General features: G+C 40.9%; 1 protein-coding gene across 1 annotated transcript; it reads left to right on the plus strand.

The window, feature by feature from the left end:
* Positions 1–3,657: 3,657 nt before the first annotated feature.
* Positions 3,658–20,839, plus strand: LOC141014365 (protein NLRC3-like). Its single transcript, XM_073488104.1, has 10 exons — positions 3,658–3,826; positions 5,959–6,109; positions 6,204–6,323; positions 6,450–6,569; positions 9,135–9,214; positions 9,327–11,160; positions 12,561–12,734; positions 17,897–18,070; positions 18,746–18,919; positions 19,954–20,839. Exons 1-10 carry the CDS (start codon positions 3,658–3,660, stop codon positions 19,958–19,960), a joined length of 3,003 nt encoding a protein of 1,000 aa, XP_073344205.1. The 3' UTR covers positions 19,961–20,839.
* The last annotated feature ends 413 nt before the right edge of the window (positions 20,840–21,252 follow it).

Below are 21,252 nucleotides of genomic sequence, written 5' to 3' on the forward strand. Positions count from 1 at the left end.
AGATGAATTTATGATGTAATAAATGATGGCATTGTTTTGTTGCTGTAACTGATGACCATGAAAGGAAGAACATGTTGATTTCACCGATGTTATTTAGTATTTTTATAGTTTTGTAACAGTCTTCTCATATGATGGAAATGTTGTAAAACAAACAAACAATGCACAAATATTAAACACCAGAGTCACATATTTTGGTGGTAATGTCTTTTATTAATGCTGTAAATTCTGTCTCAGCTCTGCTTTGAATTGAATTGAAAAACATTGTTTCCATGTAGACAAAGTGAGCATTTAAAAAACTTGATTTCCTCACAGCAGAAACACACTTCAAATGTGTCCAACAACACAGAACAAGGTTGTGATGCAGTTACAGTTTCAGTCCCACTGGGACCATCAACAATAAAACATAGTATAGTGACCTCAAACAAAGAAGCGAAGTCACTGAGAGGCTAAGTGAGGGAGCATTGCCTGCTGACTCGCAACACAAACGACAAAGCCATTCCGTAATTTTCGAGTCTGCCCGTATTTATTTCCAACGCCAACAAACATACAAGCAAGGCAAGGTGTTCAAACTACTCAGTTTTCAGTAGGATTAAGCGGTCAACAAAAAATATGCTCTCCCTACTCACCCCCTCTCCATGCAGCCGCCGCGGTGAACAGGTGAATATATGCTCATTCATTCACTCAATCAATCGCTGCTCCTTAAGCACACCCCCCGTGACATAGGTGAAATGTGTCAAACAGCTGATGCCAACACAAACCTAAACATCAACATCTCAGCTTGTTGCACCTACAACCCAGCCCCTAATTATTATCACTGTACATTATAACAAATAAAACAAGAAACATGAAAGCACGAAATCCATGCTTGTCCTTGTTTATAGTCCATCAGTATAGTTCATTAATGTGCTCTTCTACCTGGAACACAAGTCAAGTCTAGTCGAGTCCAACAGTTTACAGCTTCATGGAGTAATCTTGACCATGTCACACTGTCAGTCAGTAAAGTCAGTCTAACTGTCCCAGCACAATTGTCCTCTCAGAACTGAGGGGTCAGGCTTCTGCTTCCTGCAGAAGATAGATTTTAGTTATGGGTCTTTCCAAGGTGCTGGTCTTGGTTTTGATCAGCAACCGTTGCACGAATCCTCTTCTGTCTGGGAACGTTTGGATGACTCTTCCCATGACCCATGAGTTCCGCGGTGCTGTCTCATCCACAATAAGCATGATGTCCCCAACCACAAAGTTGCGCTTGATACCAGTCCACTTCTGACGTTCCTGCAACTGTGGTAAATATTCCTTGGTCCATCGCTTCCAGAATAAATTGGACATATACTGGACTTGCTTCCAGCGTCGATGAGCGTAGATGTCATTTCTTTGAAATTCCCCTGGTGGTAGGGAAGGGGAGGTTTTCAACAGCAAGAGATGATTAGGTGTTAAAGCTTCCAGATCATTCGGGTCAGTTGAGGCCTTGGTGATTGGACGACCATTAATGATGGCTTCTACCTCGCAGAGGACAGTGTGCAGTCCCTCCTCATCAAGATGTTGCACTTTAAGGATGGCATTCAAGACCTTCCGCACAGATCTGATCAATCTTTCCCAGGCACCACCATGGTGGGATCCAGCTGGAGGGTTGAAAATCCACTTTATCTCTTTCTGAAGAAGAACGTCATTTATCTGGCCTTGATTCCAACCTTTAATGGCCTCTCTCAACTCACGTTCTCCTCCAATGAAGTTTGTTCCATTAGACCGTATTTCCTGGACTTGGCCACGCCTTGTTATGAATCGTCGTAGTGCGTTGATAAAAGAATCTGTATCCAGAGAAGAAGCCACTTCGATATGGATAGCTCGCATTGCCAAACAGGTGAATATGACTCCATATCTTTTTACTACGCTCCTCCGGCTCTTGACCTCAAAGGGTCCAAAGTAGTCCACGCCGACTCTGGTGAATGGAGCTTTGTCTGGGCGCAGACCCTGTCAACTGGGAGATCCGCCATCAGCTGGCACCCTGGAGCAGCTTGCAGCCTACGGCAGACAACACAAAATCCTCCTTATGGCTGTGCCAACCCCTGGAATCCAGTACCTTTGACGCAATTTGGACAACATGTAGTTGCGTCCTCCATGACCAACTTGTTGATGTACGTGCCTTAGGAGAATATCTGAGATGTGAAGCTCTTTGGCCAGGATAGCAGGGTGTTTTGCATCTTCAGGTAGAGCTGCCCTACCTAATCGTCCACCAACCCTCAGAATACCATCCTCCAACACAGGAGAAAGCTTGAAGATGTGACTATTCTTTTTCACACTTATGCCATTCTGTAGACTAGAAGGTTCATCAGGAAACCTCTTCTTCTGACAAAATCTGATGATTTCCTTCTCAGCATCCAGCAATTCATCTACTGTGAGCAAACCTCTCAATGCCAGGTCTTTGACCACTCCATTCTCCTGCTCTGAGGAAGATCTTTGTTGTTCAGAGTCAGACTGGGTGGAGGCTGTGTCAGAAACATCAACATCTCAGCTTGTTGCACAGCTTGTTGCACCTACAACTGTGTTTCCTGACACATGGCTGCATCTGTTGGTGTGTTACCACCAGAAAGTGTCAGTCAGCACACATGTATTTACTTCCTCATGCGGCCCACTTGTAGAAACATCGGCCCATTGCACTACGAGTGGTCACAAACACCACAGGGTGCCTTTAAGGATGAATGAACTTTCAGATCAACATGGACATGTATTTATAGTTTCAACATGAATCATTTGATTGATTTCATATCAGAGACTTGGACCATGTCAACATTTACTGAACTGACTGAACGTCTGACCTCTGCTCTGACCTGGCAACCCAGGTATCTACAGTGACCCGCAGCCTGCTTGTTTTTATTTTTAATTTTTATATATATTTATTCAACAAGGCAAATGTAGACATAAAAAGACACTTTCAACCATCATGTCACAAATTCAGTTTCTGTTTGAGCAAGAGAGACAGAGAAAAGGTTCAGAGTGTATGAAATGAAATACAACTCGTTCAGAGACGAGTAAAAAGGACGCAGATGAATAAAACAAATAACAAATGTAAAATAATCATAATAAATAGATAAGATAAAGAATAAAGGAAGCAGGCTCATCTCAAATGAATGTGTACAGAGTGAATAAAGAGAAACTTTGACAGCTGTTTTATCTTCATAATCGACAGATTTACTTTGCACTTTTAACTCATTCTTCATGTTTATCAGACAGGGTTTAGTTTTGAAGTATCTGCATTTATGTTTCAAGAATTGACTTAATAACAGTAAAATATCGATAACAAAATCCAAATCCCGACTTTGGTCAGAAAGTCCAGACTCGACAGTTTCCTGTGTCAGTGGTGATGGTTCGGTCCTCTTGGACTGTAGCCAGCCCTGCATGTCGGTCCAGAACAGTTGGACTGATTCACAGTGAAACAACATGTGATCCAAACTTTCAAACCACAGTTATTCACATCAAAGTTAAACCTCAGTCTCAAGAATCGGTTTGTTTGATGAATCTCAGTGAAGATGCTGAAGTTCAGCTCCTTCAGCTGAGGAGGGAGAGGGATTGAAATGTTTCTCCTCCGTCTGATCTGCACCTCATCACCGGAGCTGCTTGTTGTTGACAGGCTCATCATGTTTGTCTCATCCAAACCTGGCAACAATGACCGTGACGGTGACGTACGTACGTAACGTGGCCCGTGGCCGGTGGGCGGGGCCAGAGCGTCAACGTCTGTCCGAGTTGGACGGCGAAGATGCGTCGAAGGATCAAAGCGTCAGGCGCCGAGAAAAGGAGGAGGAAGAGGCTGAGGAAGCACCAGAACCAGAACCAGGTGATGTGAAGTGATGCAGTGCTCACCAGCTGATGGACGTTTAGCGACAAAGCGTCTGTTTTTAGTTCAACATGTAGAAAAAGCCGTCAGCGGCTGCGGGTGCTGCTAGCTAGCTAGCTAGCTGTAGCCTGCGTCAGGCTCTGGCGCCACCGGCGGTCGCCTCAGTTCTGGAGAAGAGAGAAACTTGAACCCAGAAGCTGGACGGTTGGATTTCTCTCTTTATTTAAAATAGATAAAACATATATGTGAATGTTTGTCTTCTCCGCATATTTTTGAGTTTATTTAGTTTAGTTATCTGAGTGAAACGTGAAGAGATGTCCTGAAACGTAGCTTCCATCTTCCACATGAGTTTGTGATGATCAACAGGGCTCAAGTTCTCAGCACCTGATGGACCGGGATCATGGACCAAGATCGTCCAGCAGCTCCTAATCAGGGAGAAATCGAGCCCTGCTGATTATTGTTGCTTCGCAATAGCAGCAATGAAAGTGTGTTGTCTTTCGACAACTCAAGCCACATTTGATGATTGTGAACTCTGAAAGAGACACAACAGTAAAGTAACATTATAAGATTAAATGAAATACATTGCGCTATAAATAAGGGAAAAATGTCAAATCAAAAAATGTGTCTTGTTTTTATTCAATATCAATTTGGAAAGCTGAGGAGACGAGGAGTTCAGGGTGGACAAGGGCAGGAGAGAGTTATATTACAGTGTAGGGCTGTAGGGCAATTACTCCAACATTAAGAAAAATTAACACAAATGTGAAATTGGTTCATGTTAGTTACTCATAGTCCAGAGAAATATAGGCTGAATATATGCATAGAGGAACTATAAGTAAAACTGAAAAGAAAACACGCACAATGCGTTTATTATAATACCATATAATAATATTACATATAGAAAAATGATAAAATATGACCAGAGGCTCATAAAGCATCCTATTTCTGAGTTGTATAGTTGTGATTTTAAAATCAAAAAGACAAGATATGCTCTTAATAACAAAACAAAAAAATCACTGATATATTCATAGAGCATATTTACTGTACATGTAAATATAAAGTTTGCAGCTAATTCACATGACCTAACGATACACCTAAAATTATATGAACAACATTATAAAAGTCACACTTCCTTCCATTATTTATACCGAAGCGGAAACAGAACCGAGGAAAGAGACAGGAAAACAGGAAAACCGAGCAGGAAGAATCACGGTGACGTCAAATGTTGGAGAGTGGGCGGAGTTAAACGTTTGACTCCGCCCACATTGAGGTCTGCGGCCTGCAGGGCGGAGACATGAAAGTGAAAGTGTTCAGACTTCATTTTGCATCGACAGCAGCAGCAGCAGGAGGAGGAAAAGGCGTCTGAGGCAGAGGTGAGTTTTATTTCTACATTATTGTTTTACAGTCAAAGTCTCTGATTCATCTGTGAGAACAGCGGGATCGGCTACAAAATTCACATTGAACAAGAGACAACAAGCTCATATTTAAAGAAAACTGACGAGAGGCAGGATGTTTGTTTATACTGTGTGTGTGTGTGTGTGTGTGTGTTACTTCCTTCCTCAGTCTGGGTTGAGCCTCTTCAACAGACTTTTCTCGTGACTCTTGTGCTCTGAGCTCAGTCAGTGTTATGTTGCTTATTTCTCAGACTGACTCAAGTCCAGAAGACGACAGCAGTTTTGTTTTATGAATTTTATTGTCAATATTTTGTCTCCCACTTCAGGTTCACCTGACAAAATAGTTTAAGAGTAAAAGTTTTCACTAATGAAGCCTCGATTAAAGTCTGTTTTATGGACTTGGACTTCACTGTTCACTCATTGAAGATATTGTGTTGTACCACAGTAGATCCTGGACTGTCCTGTTGGTCAGAAGGACCCAGATTGCTGTTTCAGTATTAACATATTTTGTTATAACTTAACACTAAGAACTAGATTCTGTTAGACATTTAACCTCTGACATTTAAAAGATGAAACCCAGTTGCAAAGACACAAAATGTTTTCTGTAGAAATTTCAAGTGAAAGATGCCAGAACAATCATTTTATTACATTTTACACCCTCCTCCTCTGCATCTTGTTTCACCTGTTTGTCCTCCTTGTCTTCATGTTGTTCTCCTTCCATGTGCTACATATTTACCTCAGTGCTTTCTGAAGTGCAGAAGATGAGTGATTGTGTGGAGGAAGAGGAGGACGGAGCAGAGTCTCCAGTCTCCAGCTGTCTGTCTATGAAGAGTGACTGGTCCAAAGAAACACCTCTGAACTTCAGTGATGAACCTGGACCCTCAGACACACAGTAAGAAGACTGCCATGTTTTTAATCACCAAACTGTCAGTATCAGCAATTTGTGTATTGACATGAAATAAATAAAAACATGTTGGTGTTTCCAGAAGTCAGTACCACAGACGGAGAGAAGAGTCTCCAGTCTCCAGCTGTCTGTCTATGAAGAGTGACCGGTCCAAAGGTTTTCCTCTGAACTTCAGTGATGGACCTGGACCCTCAGACACACAGTAAGAAGACTGCCAGTTATTTTGTAACCACCAAACTTCCAGTATCACCAGTTTGTGTATTAAGATGTGTATTGATAATTAACAGTGATTCACATGAAATGAATAAAAAGATGTTGGTGTTTCCAGAAGTCAGTACCACAGACGGAGAGAAGAGTCTTCAGTCTCCAGCTGTCTGTCTATGAAGAGTGACTGGTCCAAAGATTTTCCTCTGAACTTCAGTAAAGAACCTGGACCCTCAGACACACAGTAAGAGAACTGATACTAACTTCAGTTTATACATTTAAATCATTACCATTATATGACTGTAGTTGCCCAAATAAAGAACAAAATACTTTTTCTGGAAATTACATTTTAAAACTTTGTGATTTGTTTTATACGCAGGGACGAGACAATTATGTGTCAACATCAGATATTCTTTTTGAATACACCGGAGTGTTGCATCATGGGGTGTAGCCTAAATATTGTTGACTAGTGAGATACTTCAGGTTCATTCATTGTTTGTCTGTTAGAGAAATTTAGTCTTAAAAGTAGAGATAGACCGATATGGTTTTCAGGTTCGATACCGATTATTAGTAGTCAAGGAGGCCGATAACCGATATTTGGAGCCGATATTAATTTGCAGTAAAAGGGAAAATATTGGCCTTGATGCAGTTACATTATGTCTTAAGTCTTGAACAGCAATATCCTGCTCCTCTCTACAAGAAACTGTGAAAGACAGCTTCAGGACACACTTCATCTAACAATATGTCATTTTCTGCTGCTTGGGATCTCAATCAACACAAAAAAAGGTAGAGTAAAATAACTTGGTAGTTAAACAGCCATTATTGCCCTGCAGCTTTCTCTCAGACAGACGGTGCTTTGCTGTCAGTTTCTGCAGCTTCTAATGTGGCACACTCTTTATTAATAAACTTTTATTTAGTTTTCTTAATTCTCTAGCCATCCCCTCAACGTGCTTCCCTGCAATAAAACTAACTGAATTTTACTCACACACACACACACACACACACACACAAACACTTCTTACTTTGATCACTGACTATTTCCCTATCAATATTATCAGCAACCTTGTTTCAAGTGATTAAACCGTTAAAAACACTAAATAGCCTGCAGCATCTTCACTTTAATAATCAGTGTTTATCATAGGAACAGGCAGCCGCCGCTAACGTATTGGGCCTCACAGTAACGTCAGTAGTTACTGTAGAGTTGTAGAGTTTCGCTACAGTCTGTTGAGCGTCTAGAGCCAGAAGGAAAAAGCGGACCGGTGGGGCTACGTTACTATTACGGACTATTTCCATATCGATATGATCAGCAACCTTGTTTCGAGTGATTAACACGCACGTCTGGAGTGACCGCGAGCGGAGAGGAGAAAAAGTTTTGCCGAACGGAACCGGCGCTGTTCCTGGGGGCTCGGTTTCGAAGGTAAGTTAAGGCAGCAGACTCTCCCGAAATTGTAATAAACATCCCGGTCCTCTACACTCAACAACTACTAGTAACATGACTGAGCCCATTAACGTTATATAAACATAAGCGGCAGCTCTGCTCGCTCGCGGTCCCTCCAGACGTGCGTGTTAATCACTCGAAACAAGGTTGCTGATAATATCGATATGGAAATAGTCCGTGATAGTAGAAGTCTGTGTGTGTGAGAGAGTGAGAGAGTAAAAACCTAATGAACTCAATTCAGTCCAGTTTTAGTGCAGGGAAGCACGTTGAGGTGAAGGCTGATTAGCATTAGCGTAACGTTAGCCCACCGGTCCGCTTTCTCCTTCTGGCTCTACACGCTCAGCAGACTGTAGCGAAACTCTACAACTCACGTGAGCACTGTGCATGCACAGCTTTCACTGCTGATTGGCTGTTACCTGTGCCGTGGCTCTGCCTGTAACCAATCAGATGGTGCTGTGGGTGGGACAATGCTGGAGACAGAGTAGTGACAGCAGACAGAGAGGCGCGGCTACATCAGAGCCAAAATAACCCAGTTTTAAATTGATCTCTTATCGGCCGTCGGATTAAAAAAAAGGCCGATGCCGATATGCTTCAAAATGCCGAATATCGGCGCCGATAATCGGCCCGGCCGATAATCGGTCTATCCCTACTTAAAAGTGTTTAGTTTGCTCAGTTAAACCTTCAGGAGTTTGATGGCTGATGCAACGTGTTTTGCTGCGATGGAAGAATAACTGATGAATGAAAACGAGCAGAAATCGTCCCAATGTCTTTACCGCAGATGATCAAATGATCTGTTAAAAAGCCAAGAATTACAACTTTCACTGAATGTCAGGATGAGGAGCACGAAGTATTTTACAGATAGATAAATTACACAAATGAGGGATTTATGTTCTGCTTTAATGACAAGTGAGGATTTCTTCTACATCTTTGCAAAGGAAAAGGCTCCATTGATGAGGGCTGGAAGTATCTCATGGAAACTGTCCCAAAATCTTCTCTCTGACATTGTTTTTATCTTCATCAAACCTTTTTTATCAAACACAGTTGTTGAAAAAAGAGGAGGGTATATTGTACTAAGTGTGGCCATGTACTTTGTCCAGTATGGCTTAAGTTTTTAATAGCTGCCAATGAGGTCATGTTTTGTGGTCCTTTTTGTTTGTGTAATAAAATTTCCCATTAAAATAAGTTTGTTTACTGAAATCAAATGATGCAAACTGCTCCACTGTGACTCAGACAAAAACAAACTGTTAGTGATTGGGAGTTCAGTCCAGATTCAGAGCTTGGAGAAGACATACTTATGTTTACAGTCTGTCTTCTCTTTTGTCAGACCGATCTGTGATTTCTAATCTGAGGGATTTTCCTTTATCTCTTCAGAAAGACAGAGGGAAGTGTTTCTGTGGAGGAGCAGCTGTCCTGCTGTCCAGTGTTAGTCAGTCAGACCAACACTGTACAAAGTAAGACTGTACATCTGTCTGCTGATGTCTTCATGTCTGAAAACAGGAACTTTTTGAGTTAATCAAGATTCTTGCTCTCAATTTAATCCCAGAATATTTTCTTCTCCTTCAGCTGATAGTGTTCTGCAGGAGGCTTTAGATGAACATAAGATCAGTCTGAGGAGGAGATGTGAACGTGTGACTGAAGGAAGTGATGAAACAGGAAGTGATGAAACAGGAAGTGGAACCCTCCTCAACAGGATCTACACTGAGCTCTACATCACAGAGGGACAGAGTGAAGAGGTTAATACCCAACATGAGGTGAGACAGCTAGAGACAGCTTCCAAGATGGAGGCCCTCCATGACACTCCAATCAAGTGCAGCGACATCTTTAAAGCCTCACCTGACCAACAGAGACACATCAGAGTGGTTCTGACCAACGGTGTCGCTGGAGTTGGAAAAACCTTCTCGGTGCAGAAGTTCACTCTGGACTGGGCAGAGGGCTCCGAAAACCAAGATGTCCGTCTGCTGGTTCTGCTCTCGTTCAGGGAGCTGAACCTGATCAGAGATGAGCAGTACAGTCTTCTCAGGCTGCTCCATGTTTTCCATCCAACATTACAGAAGGTGACAGCAGAGAAGCTCGCTGTCTGTAAACTTCTGTTCATCTTTGACGGCCTGGATGAAAGCAGACTTTCACTGGATTTCAAGAACCATGAGGTCGTGTCTGATGTCACACAGGAGTCATCAGTCAGCGCGCTGCTGACAAACCTCATCGAGGGGAAGCTGCTTCCCTCGGCTCTCGTCTGGATAACTTCCCGACCTGCAGCAGCCAATCGGATCCCTCCTTCATGTGTTGACAGGGTAACAGAAGTACGAGGCTTCACTGATGCCCAGAAGGAGGAGTACTTCAGGAGGAGGTTCAGTGATGAAGATCTGTCCAGCAGAATCATCTCACACATCAAGACCTCCAGGAGCCTCCACATCATGTGTCTGATCCCAGTCTTCTGCTGGATCACTGCTACAGTTCTGGAGCACATGTTGACTACAGGCCAGAGAGGAGAGCTGCCCAAGACCCTGACTGACATGTACTCACACTTCCTGCTGGTCCAGACAAAGAGGAAGAAGCAGAAGTACGATGAGCGACGTGAGACGAGTCCACAGGAGCTGACGAAAACTGACAGGAAAGTTCTTCTGAAGCTGGGGAGGCTGGCGTTTGAACATCTGGAGACAGGAAACATCATGTTCTACCAAGAAGACCTGGAGCGGTGTGGTCTTAATGTCACAGAGGCCTCGGTGTACTCAGGAGTTTGTACAGAGATCTTCAGAAGAGAGAGTGTGATCTTCCAGAAAACAGTCTACTGCTTTGTTCATCTGAGCGTTCAGGAGTTTCTGGCTGCAGTCTACATGTTCCACTGTCACACCAACAGGAACACAGAGGTACTGGAGGCTTTCCTAAAAGACTCAAAGCCAAAGTTTTTTTCGGGCCATGAGGCCCGTTACCCATCCCTGGATGACTTCCTGAGGAGCGTCATGGAGAAATCCCTTGAAAGTAAAAATGGCCACCTGGACCTGTTTGTTCGCTTCCTTCATGGCCTCTCTCTGAAGTCCAACCAGAGACTCTTAGGAGGTCTGCTGGGTCAGACAGACAACAGTCCAGAAATCATCCAGAGAGCCATCAACAACCTGAAGGAGATGAACAGAGATGATGTCTCTCCTGACAGAAGCATCAACATCTTCCACTGTCTGATGGAGATGAACGACCACTCAGTTCATCAGGAGATCCAAGAGTTCCTGAAGTCAGAGAACAGATCAAAGAAGAAACTCTCTGTGATCCACTGCTCAGCTCTGGCCTACATGCTGCAGATGTCAGAGGAGGTTCTGGATGTGTTGGACCTGCAGAAGTACAAAACATCAAAGGAGGGACGACTGAGACTGATTCCAGCTGTGAGGAACTGCAGGACGGCTGTGTGAGTCCAGATGTGATTATCAACATTATAAATCAGTGTAGATTTGCAGTTTAATTCTTCAGATATACAAACTATAAAATCATTTATTTTGAAATAGCACTTACATTTTTAAATACAATTGTGATTATTTTTAGTGTTTCACTTACCATGAGTGCAACAATGTAGATGTTTCAGTTGGATGTGTTTATAGCTGTCAGGTTGTTGAACTCAGTTATTCCATTTATTTCTAATGATCATTAAATGTGACAGTTTTTCTTCTATGAATCTTTCTTTGGGTGACAGAAGAAACCCTGGTGAAACTAATGAAAGAGGTTTTTTTAACCGCTATACTGAAGAGTTTTAAATAAGATCTGTATCATTTTTCCTGTAATGTTTCTAAAGTCCTTGAGAATTTCTTTCATGCAGTTATTGTTCTCATTATGTCGGTTTAGAGACATTTCACAGTGAGCAAATGGACCAAAAAGTTCCAGCTCAAATTAAAGCTTCTACTTTACCTTTTATACATGACATGAGATTTTTTTCTGACTTGACTCTTATTTAGTTTTAATCTTCATGTATTTTTGTTCTGTAGAATCAGAATCAGCTTTATTTGGCCAAATATGTGTTGACATACAAGGAATCTGACTCCAGTTCATCATTGCTCTCAGTGTAGTTACACAGAAGAGACATACAGCTGGAAAGGAAAACACCAAAACTGAACCAACAACTAGATGAAACGTGAAGAATAAAGAATTGTGAATGTTCAGGACTGCAATGTACAATAGCATCTGAAAAGACAGTAGGTGTATAAATCAAAATCACCAATGGCAACACCATAAAAGTGTAAATCATACAAGTCTTCATAGAAGTCAACTGTTCTGAATCACATCTGTATTAGCTGGCAAAATATTAATCATGTAAATGTAGATTTCTAAGATGGTTTTTCAAACTTCAAGCTCATCCATGTTGAATTCGGGAGGTGCACGATCATTCAGCAACATGATTTGTGGAGCCCACACGCTCGACACAAGACATGCGATAATGTTAATTTTGGCACTCACCCTCATGCTAACACTGTGTTGGGCATAAACTAATCTAACTTTTTGGCAAAAGACACAGGATCAGACCACACTGACAGACTGTGGACATCATGGAAACCCAAATGTAACTACATTTTCTCTTCCTTCATCTGCAAGATTAAAATAAAAACAAAGATTTAAAGTCTGCAGGTTTTAGAGAGTGATGAGAATAACTGTTTCATGTCAAACACAGATAAGATGAAGGTTTGCTGACCCACTGATGTAAATAGCAAATGTCAATCAGAACAGAATGTTTCAAACTGTTTTGACATCAAATGCATGAAGTAAATATAAAGTGTCCTCTTTCATAATAACATTTTTGTAATATCTGTGTCATGACAGACTTTCTGACTGTGGACTCTCAGAGACTCACTGTGAAGTTGTGGCCTCAGCTCTGAAGTCCAACCCCTCCCATCTGAGAGTGCTGGACCTGAGTGACAACAGCCTGAAGGATTCAGGAGTGAAGCTCCTGTCTGTTGGACTGGAGAGTCAAAACTGTGCTCTAGAGGCTCTGGGGTCAGTTCATTGTCTTGTTTTTCCATATATTCAATTCAAACCCTTCACTGAGACTTAAACAGTTTAGTTAATTAACTCTGAAGATTTGCAGCAGCATAAATCTGAAGAAATGTCAGTTCTTTGAGACATTTTCTGTGTATCCAAGTGGCTCCATCCTGTGGTGTTCAGAGGAGGCTGCACTGAAGGACTCTATTCAGTGTTTTTATTTATTTTTTCATTCATTTAATTTATTTCTAGCTTTTGACTGTTAGCATCCAGCTGATGCCAGTCCCACTCCTTTTAGAAACAGGATCATTAATTTAGAACGGACAGTTTCACTTGAACTACTCGAGTACTTCCAGAGGTGTTGGTATACCAAAAGTTTATGGACAGCCTGCAGCCAATCAGGATCCAGTTTTCACCCAGACCATGGTATAAAATATAATTTTTCCTCTTACCTGTGGTGGTATTTATCCATCTGCTGTAGATCAGCTGGACCACTGATGTAAATATCAAATGTTAATCAGAACAGAATGTTTCAAACTGTTTTGACTTCATCATTTGACAAACATTATCAGTATTATACTCATAGTTTGACCAAAACAATAGAAAAGTTTATTAAATGACATTCAATAACTCTTTACAACGTTCTACACAAAATGAGAGTAGTTACTACTATATTTAATAGATAATGAGTTTCTGAAGAACAGACTGGGAGATACTATATTAATAAAAAATGATGTCATGATTAGTTCATAAATATCCATGAATCAACACACTGACCACTTTCTTCATGAGTCGTTCCTGATAAACCAGCTGCTTAGAGGACAAACACTAGTGATGATTCATTCGTACTAATTACTTAATGCTTAGTTACTTTCTGAGTTCCCCAACAAGTGAAGTGAAACATCAGACTGACATCAGTCACTGTCTGTTCAGTGTTGAGGAGTTTTGAGTGTGTAGGGAGGGTCGAGCTCGTTCTCATGCATATATTTAAATACTCATAAAAACACACAAAATCCACAGTCCAGACAAAATCCACAAAACAAAGGACATTTCTTTCAGGTTTCTTTTTTATGTTTAGTCGAAGTAATAGTCGTTGATCAAGTGCTACAGTAGACAGTTCAGTTCAGTTTGTTCTGAAACCAAAACGACCCTCAAAAAAAAGAAAAAAGATTTTTTACCAGTTCATTGATTATTGATCATTTGATTCATTCCTCACTCGTTTCTTAGTAACTTGTCACAGTTTTGTGTACTGTACTGTAAAGTGTTACCTAACATTCCTTTAAAAATGTGTTTGATAATTATTTATGCACATTACTTACAGACTAATTGTCTCCAAGGCTGATGAATTTTGTTGACTGTGAATTACTGCTGACCAGTAGATGGCAACACAATTAAATGTTCGTAAATGTTTTAAGATGTATTTTAACTCACACGACTCACTTTTTACTTTTTAACAAATGATCTAAATCACCAACTTTACTTTTAAGAGCTGTTTTTTTTTATACAGACTTGAGCAAATGTGGACCTCTCCTTTAATTACACAGGCTATACAGCCCTACATGTCTTATTTAATGATGATCCTCTAGTTCCAGACCTGACTGAGATCAGCAGCATGTTATTAATCTGTGTTGACATGAACAGCTGTATGAATGTTGTGCTGACATGTGGATGATGTCTGTAGAAGTCTGATGATGATCCACAATAACACAATGACAAAGTCACTCTACTCATTTTAGAGAAAAGCTCATTGATGAGGACACAGTAATGTTGAGCTACACATTTAAAACCTGAACACATCTGATTGGATTATAAATAGATTTTTATCTCCATCATTTATTCTTTATACAGATTGAGGGGCTGCAGTTTGTCAGTGTTGAGGCAGTGTTGACCAAATATGAATCAAGTTCCTCGTTCTCTCAGAAATATATTTTCACTGTTTAGCTGTAATATGATAAAGTTTGTTTCCCTGCCACCATGTTAAGAAAGTACCAGGGACGACAGAGAGGCGTTATTATGGATCCTACTGCTGTTGCCTTTGTTGGTTCAGACATGAGGAGTGAGACTGGTTTGTGTTAGGGTAAGAATATCAGGGTGAGATAATCAGAGGCAGACTAGGGCCAATCTTAGCAAGATAAGCAGTGGGATCCAAAATGAGGCGACAGGGAGGCACTCACATGCACTAACATGCACACAGCTCAGATCACAACACACACACTGAGAGTGTGACGTCATTCTGTGTTCAGGACACCATGACTCCACTATATCTTTACATAACTAATAGTTGTATTTTAACTTCCATCTTGTTGTGTTCAGGTGTCTACGTCCTGTCTACCAGGAAGTGAGACAGGAGCCTTTCCCTATTTTTAAGCCTTTCACCTGCTGTGCTGCCGTTTGGTAATTTCTCCTGTTAATATCTCGGGGTGTGACGAGATCTTGTGACCCGAGATCTCATGTTATTAAAACGTGTCTGACGTTGAACTCGAAATTAACATAGAAGATGCCCCCACCACTTTTAAATCATTCGTCTGATATTATTTTGATACCTGATGGAAACAATAAACGGCGACAGACTGACAGACAAGACACGAACAATATGTAAGAACTGTAAGAAAATAGTGCCGTACACCGCGGCTAACACGAGCACTATGCAAAGACACCTACAGAACCACCACAGCTCTCTACTGAAATCAACCATGCCTATGAAGAAAACACTGAAAGGCCGGACAACACTGACAAATGCTTTTACATCTCAACTTCCACAGTCAAGTGCTCGAGCCACAGAAATAACGAAAGACATCAGTGTTTTCATTGCAGCTGACATGAGGCCATTTCCCATGGTGGAAAACTGGCGACTCCTCCACACATGAGAATCAAAGTACACCATCCCAGTGGTCCTGAACCTCTACACAGATAGCATACCTTTCCATCCCTGCTACCTCCGCTCCAAGTGAGTGTGTCTTTTCAACTGCAGGAGACATAGTTAGTGCCCAAAGGTCTCAACTGCTGCCAGGAAACGTAGACATGCTCATATTCTTGAACAAGAACGTGACCATATCTTAGGCTGGGCAGTGTAGTTGTAGCCAGCTCTCAGCTCTGTATCATGCTTGGAGGGAAATCATGTCAGTCTCTGTTTGCACTTTAAGTATTGAGAGAGAACTACTTTGATTATTGTTTGCACTTAAAACAAGAAGACTAAGAAAAACTTTGTGTTATTCATTTTTGTTATTTATACTGTTTTTATTTTTCACTTTCAATTTGTGGAGAGGAGTTCAGTTAGAAGGCCACACAGCTTCAATTAGAAGTTAGAAGCTCACACATAGTTCATGCACAGTTATAAGGTCTGAAGAGACTCATGAGAAATCATACAGGAGAGAAGCCAGTCAGCTGAGTTTGTGGTGAAACCTTTTACAGTTCTTACATATTGTTTGTGTCTTTTACAGCATATGATAATTCATACTCAGTCACAAATTAGAGCTGAAGTCACATTCATTACAAGATGATTACTAGTTAAAACATTTCAAAATGGACCTGCATTGTTTTGCGTTTTGTAACTTAAAAAAAATGTTAGTCTTGTTCTCATGAACCCAATATCGTGTATCGTCTCATCTGGTGAGCCGAGTGTATCGTCACGCCTCTATTAATCTCCAATTTTCATAGTGATACAAATCAAAAAGGCCTTCTGAGGTCCTGTGTGGGGGTATGTGTCGTGGTACCTGGCAACCCAACTCAGAGGGAGAGTTGAGCATGTGCCAGCAACCCTGCCTGACGTTTGCCACTCGTCCCTGTGTCACTAATGCTCTGCTCCACTCACTTTGCCCCTGAAAATGGGTGAAACAGCTGCCAAAAAGAAAACATTGCTTCCAAAATTCACATAACTTTGTGTGAAACTTCCCCTTTATTGATAATTGTCTCCTCTCTCACTTGTGTGGGACACGCAGGAGGCTGACGTGCTGCCAAGTGCTACCTGCTTGTTTTAGGTGTCCAACTGGGCTGTCCAGACCGAGCGCCCCGTGCTGTGGTCCTCCATGGCCAGCTTATGATTTCTACTGATCCTTTCATGGAGCCAGATGAAAAAATAACACCTCAAATATGAAATGATATGAGTGAAAATTTAAATTAAATAATGTATTCAAAAGAATATCAGAATTAAATCCAAATCATTTAGATTGAAATGAACCTTTTCCTTCACTTGTTTTTATTTTGAAAGTGTTTTTAAAACATTTTATGATTCAAGATCAAAACTTGAACTTTCAAGTTTTATTTCTTCAATACATTTATTTTTTCCAAATGAACAAACCTTTTGGCCTTGATCTGGCTCCATATCCTTTCACCATCTGTCCTATTTTGGCAGGATTCTGTGAGTGAATCTGACAAAACACTGGTAATTTACTAGAAATAGTGTCGCTGCTGTTTGTGATTGTGTTTTTCTGTATTTGTTCCTCAGAGATGTGCAGCAAACACACACAGGCACAGACCACAGGCTTAAGAAAACCCCTCCCCACATATAATCACACAAGTCTATGGTCCTTTTAACTTCATTGTTACAGAAGAAGCAGCGTCCTGCTTATCACATAAAAGGCTTCATGTTATCAATTCATGATCTTTATTATAAAGATGCTCTACGTGTACGTCTAATTAGAAAAGAGCCGAGGAGCAGAATTTAAGTGAAAGACATTTGATGTGCTTGAAATGTTACATGTTGACTTTTGATCACTTTTGTGGACTTAGTTTGACTTTTTTGACTTGAAGACTTACATGAAGTCTTTTTACTCACTCTGACGCCCCAGGATATAACCTTTTTGATTAAAACTGCATTAAAATATCATGTGATCTGCTACTTCAGTGCACGCTAACAACAAATATTACTGGGACCATAATAAACATTTGCACACCAGCTTTTTTAATTTCCAAGAATTCAAATCATAAACTCTACCACTGACTTCCTCAGTAATGAACTGGACACATTTAGGCACCTTGAGTAACCATATACTTGTTTTGTCACTTTGTGTATTTGACAGTGTTGAACCTGCATCCTGTTGGGTTCAGGTGTTTGGAGTTTCCATTTTCTAAACTTCTACATTCTGAACCTTCTTCAGCTCTGAACAGATTATTAAACACTGAATGATTTCAAGCAGGAACATTGTCTCCTAAACTTACATCATTTATTCTTTATTCAGATTGATGAGCTGCAGTTTGTCAGAGATCAGCTGTGCTTCTCTGGCCTCAGCTCTGAAGTCCAACCCCTCCCATCTGAGAGAGCTGTGGCTGAGCCACAACAAGCTGCAGGATTCAGGAGTGAAGCTGCTGTGTGATTTTCTACAGAGTCCAAACTGTAGACTGGAGACTCTGAGGTCAGTTCACTGACTCTGTTACTGCTGACTAATATTTGAGTTTACATTCATACATAACTTACATTGATAAAGTTATAGATTTCCTTTGGTTCATATTTTCAATTTTCTTGAACTAAATTTCTTCTTCAGTCACAAAAGACTTCTGTTTCTTCAAGAAACTGTAGAAAATGTTCAGTTAGTTAAAGTAAATTAATGTTTATAATTTAATCTGTTAACAGAAGAACTGAACTAACATTTGATTTAAATTGATAAAGTTGAGAAGCTGAAGTAGAAATATTTTGATTTCTGTTGATGTCAATGTGTTTTCACAAATAATGTCTGATCATTGATATTGATCCTACAGAACACACACAGATCAAAGCATATTTTCAAAAGAGGATGTTTAAAAGAAAATTCATTTTTTTCTCCGCTAATAACAGACCTGACTGAGATCAGCAGCATGTTATTAATCTGTGTTGACATGAACAGCTGTATGAATGTTGTGCTGACATGTGGATGATGTCTGTAGAAGGCTGATGATGATCCACAATAACACAATGACAAAGTTACTCTACTCATTTTAGAGAAAAGCTCATTGATGAGGACACAGTAATGTTGAGCTACACATTTAAAACCTGAACACATCTGATTGGATTATAAATTAATTTTCATCTCCATCATTTATTCTTTATTCAGTTTGTGGAGCTGCAGTTTGTCAGAGATCAGCTGTGCTTCTCTGGCCTCAGCTCTGAAGTCCAACCCCTCCCATCTGAGAGTGCTGGACCTGAGGAACAACAACCTGCAGGATTCAGACGTGAAGCTGCTGCGTGATCTGCAGGAGAGTCCAGACTGTAGACTGGAGACTCTGAGGTCAGTAGAGGGTTGGAGTCAGTTCATGCTGGTTTCAGCAGTATTGTACTAAACACAGTATCAAAGTAAAGATCCAGTATTTCCTGCTTTCCTCAGTGAAGCTGTGAGAGGAGAACGGTGACAGGCTTCATGATTGGACAGGAAGACAGAGAGAGAGCAGTCAGCCAATCAGACGAGCCAGAAGCTTGTTGTGATCGTGTGTTTGAGTAGATGTGAAGACGACTGTTGTTGTTGTGTTCATGTCTACAGGAAATAAAGCTGGATCACAGCTGACAGCATCACAGGATGTATAGAGACAGTGTCCTCATTCATCAAACTGTCGGAGCATCAAATCTGATCTCAAAGTGTTTGTTCTCTCATTTCAGCACTGAACAACTGATCAGTACATCTTTGTCACAGCTCTCAGATCAGTCTGACTGAAGCCTGCAAATCACTGGCTCCTATTTCAGAGAACCATCATTACATTTAGTAACCATGTGGTCTGTATACGGACCAGAACCTCTGCTGAAGTCCACAAACCACAGCTGACGTTTTACTGTTCAGTGTAGGACCTTTAACGTTATATTTATATCTGCCCATGTGTCATTTGATTTGTCCAGATATTTTTATAACAGACTCCATATTTACATATTTGTCATGTGATGTTTCCAAAGTAGATGAAATATTTAAATGTGAGTGAGACTCTGGTTTTTAACAGCAGTAAATCATCATTAAAGTGAGCTGTGAGTATCTCTCTGTTCCTGCAGTAATGATGCGTTCAGGGACTGTCAGCAGTTTATTTCCACTGTGTCCTTCAGTGAAAGCTGCAGAGTAAACAGACTTGATGTCCAAAGTGTCTGCAGGTCTGTGAGCTTCACTCCAACACGTTAACATGAGAGCTGAAAGGAAGCTGGCTACGCTACACAGCCGCTCCACTTGTGGTCTGAACAGGACTGAAGTCCTGCTGGTCTTTATATCACTGACTGACAGCTGATGGAGGGAGTCTCTGTAAACACTCATTTATCACTTTACTGTCTCTCTGCTTCTCTCATCAGATTGTGATCTCTGTCAGAGTGATGAGGAAGGTGGAGGTGTTGAGAGGATCAGCTGTGTCCTGATGATCCAGAGAGGTTGAAGCAGCACCATCAGCTGGTGGGTGGAGAGGCTCTGACTGGGCCGTGTTACTGGGAGGTGGAGTGGAGAGGAGAGCTTCATCCAGCAGTGACTGACGGACCAATCACAACAAGTGGAGATGACTGTCAGTGCTGCAGTGTGAACTGCTCTGAGATCAGCTCCACTGTCACACACAATGTCCAGTCCAGCATCGTCCCTGTGTTCCTCTGGATGTGACAGAGTATCATCAGTGTATCTGGACTGCTCTGCTGCTGCTCTGTCCTTCTACACAGTCTCTGCAGACACACTGACGCTCCTCCACTCCTTCTGCTCCACACTCAGACACCTCCTCCACCTGGAACCTGGATCTTTATTCTTTTATTCACTCACATCTTCTCAACACAAAGAGCCTCAACACATTAAACTATCGAGGCGTGTTTATCACCACATAATCGTACATTGACACTTTTAATTGGATATTTCCTTGGTGCAGTTAATCTCCACATATTCCTGAATAACAGTGGAGATTAATGCAGTACTCTGTGTGTACTGCCACTGAATAAGACATCAGAGATGTTGTAGATGTTAACTGACATTCATTTTAATGTAAAATCAACATTTTAACAGATGAATTTATGATGTAATATATGATGTAATAAATGATGGCATTGTTTTGTTGCTGTAACTGATGACCATGAAAGGAAGAACATGTTGATTTCACTGATGTTATTTAGTATTTTTATAGTTTTGTAACACAGTCTTCTCATATGATGGAAATGTTGTCAAACAAACAAACAATGCACAAATATTAAACACCAGAGTCACATATTTTGGTGGTAATGTCTTTTATTAATGCTGTAAATTCTGTCTCAGCTCTGCTTTGAATTGAATTGAAAAACATTGTTTCCATGTAGACAAAGTGAGCATTTAAAAAACTTGATTTCCTCACAGCAGAAACACACTTCAAATGTGTCCAACAACACAGAACAAGGTTGTGATGCACAGTTACAGTTTCAGTCCCACTGGGACCATCAACAATAAAACATAGGAGCATGAAAAAAGTGTGTAAACGTAGAAACCTGATTATATTTATTTTACATTATAAAGTTTTTATGGGAAGACTTTTGTTTTCAGGAATATTTTGCTAAATATTGTCATTTTCCAGAAGAAGAAATCAGCAGGAAAGAGCAGGAATCTGGAGACTTGGATCAGGACAGACGAGCTGTATGGGGCCATTTTAT

This window comes from Pagrus major, chromosome 19 (assembly GCF_040436345.1).
Source record: "Pagrus major chromosome 19, Pma_NU_1.0".
NCBI lineage: Eukaryota > Metazoa > Chordata > Actinopteri > Spariformes > Sparidae > Pagrus > Pagrus major.

What these genes read in the sequence shown, in the direction of transcription:
- LOC141014365 (XM_073488104.1), top strand. Translation starts at nt 3,658, where the DNA reads ATGACCGTGACGGTGACGTACGTACGTAACGTGGCCCGTGGCCGGTGG. An exon ending in CCTGGACCCTCAGACACACA is followed by an intron (nt 6,110 to 6,203) that starts GTAAGAAGACTG and finishes TGGTGTTTCCAG; the next exon opens with AAGTCAGTACCACAGACGGA. An exon ending in AGGAACTGCAGGACGGCTGT is followed by an intron (nt 11,161 to 12,560) that starts GTGAGTCCAGAT and finishes GTGTCATGACAG; the next exon opens with ACTTTCTGACTGTGGACTCT.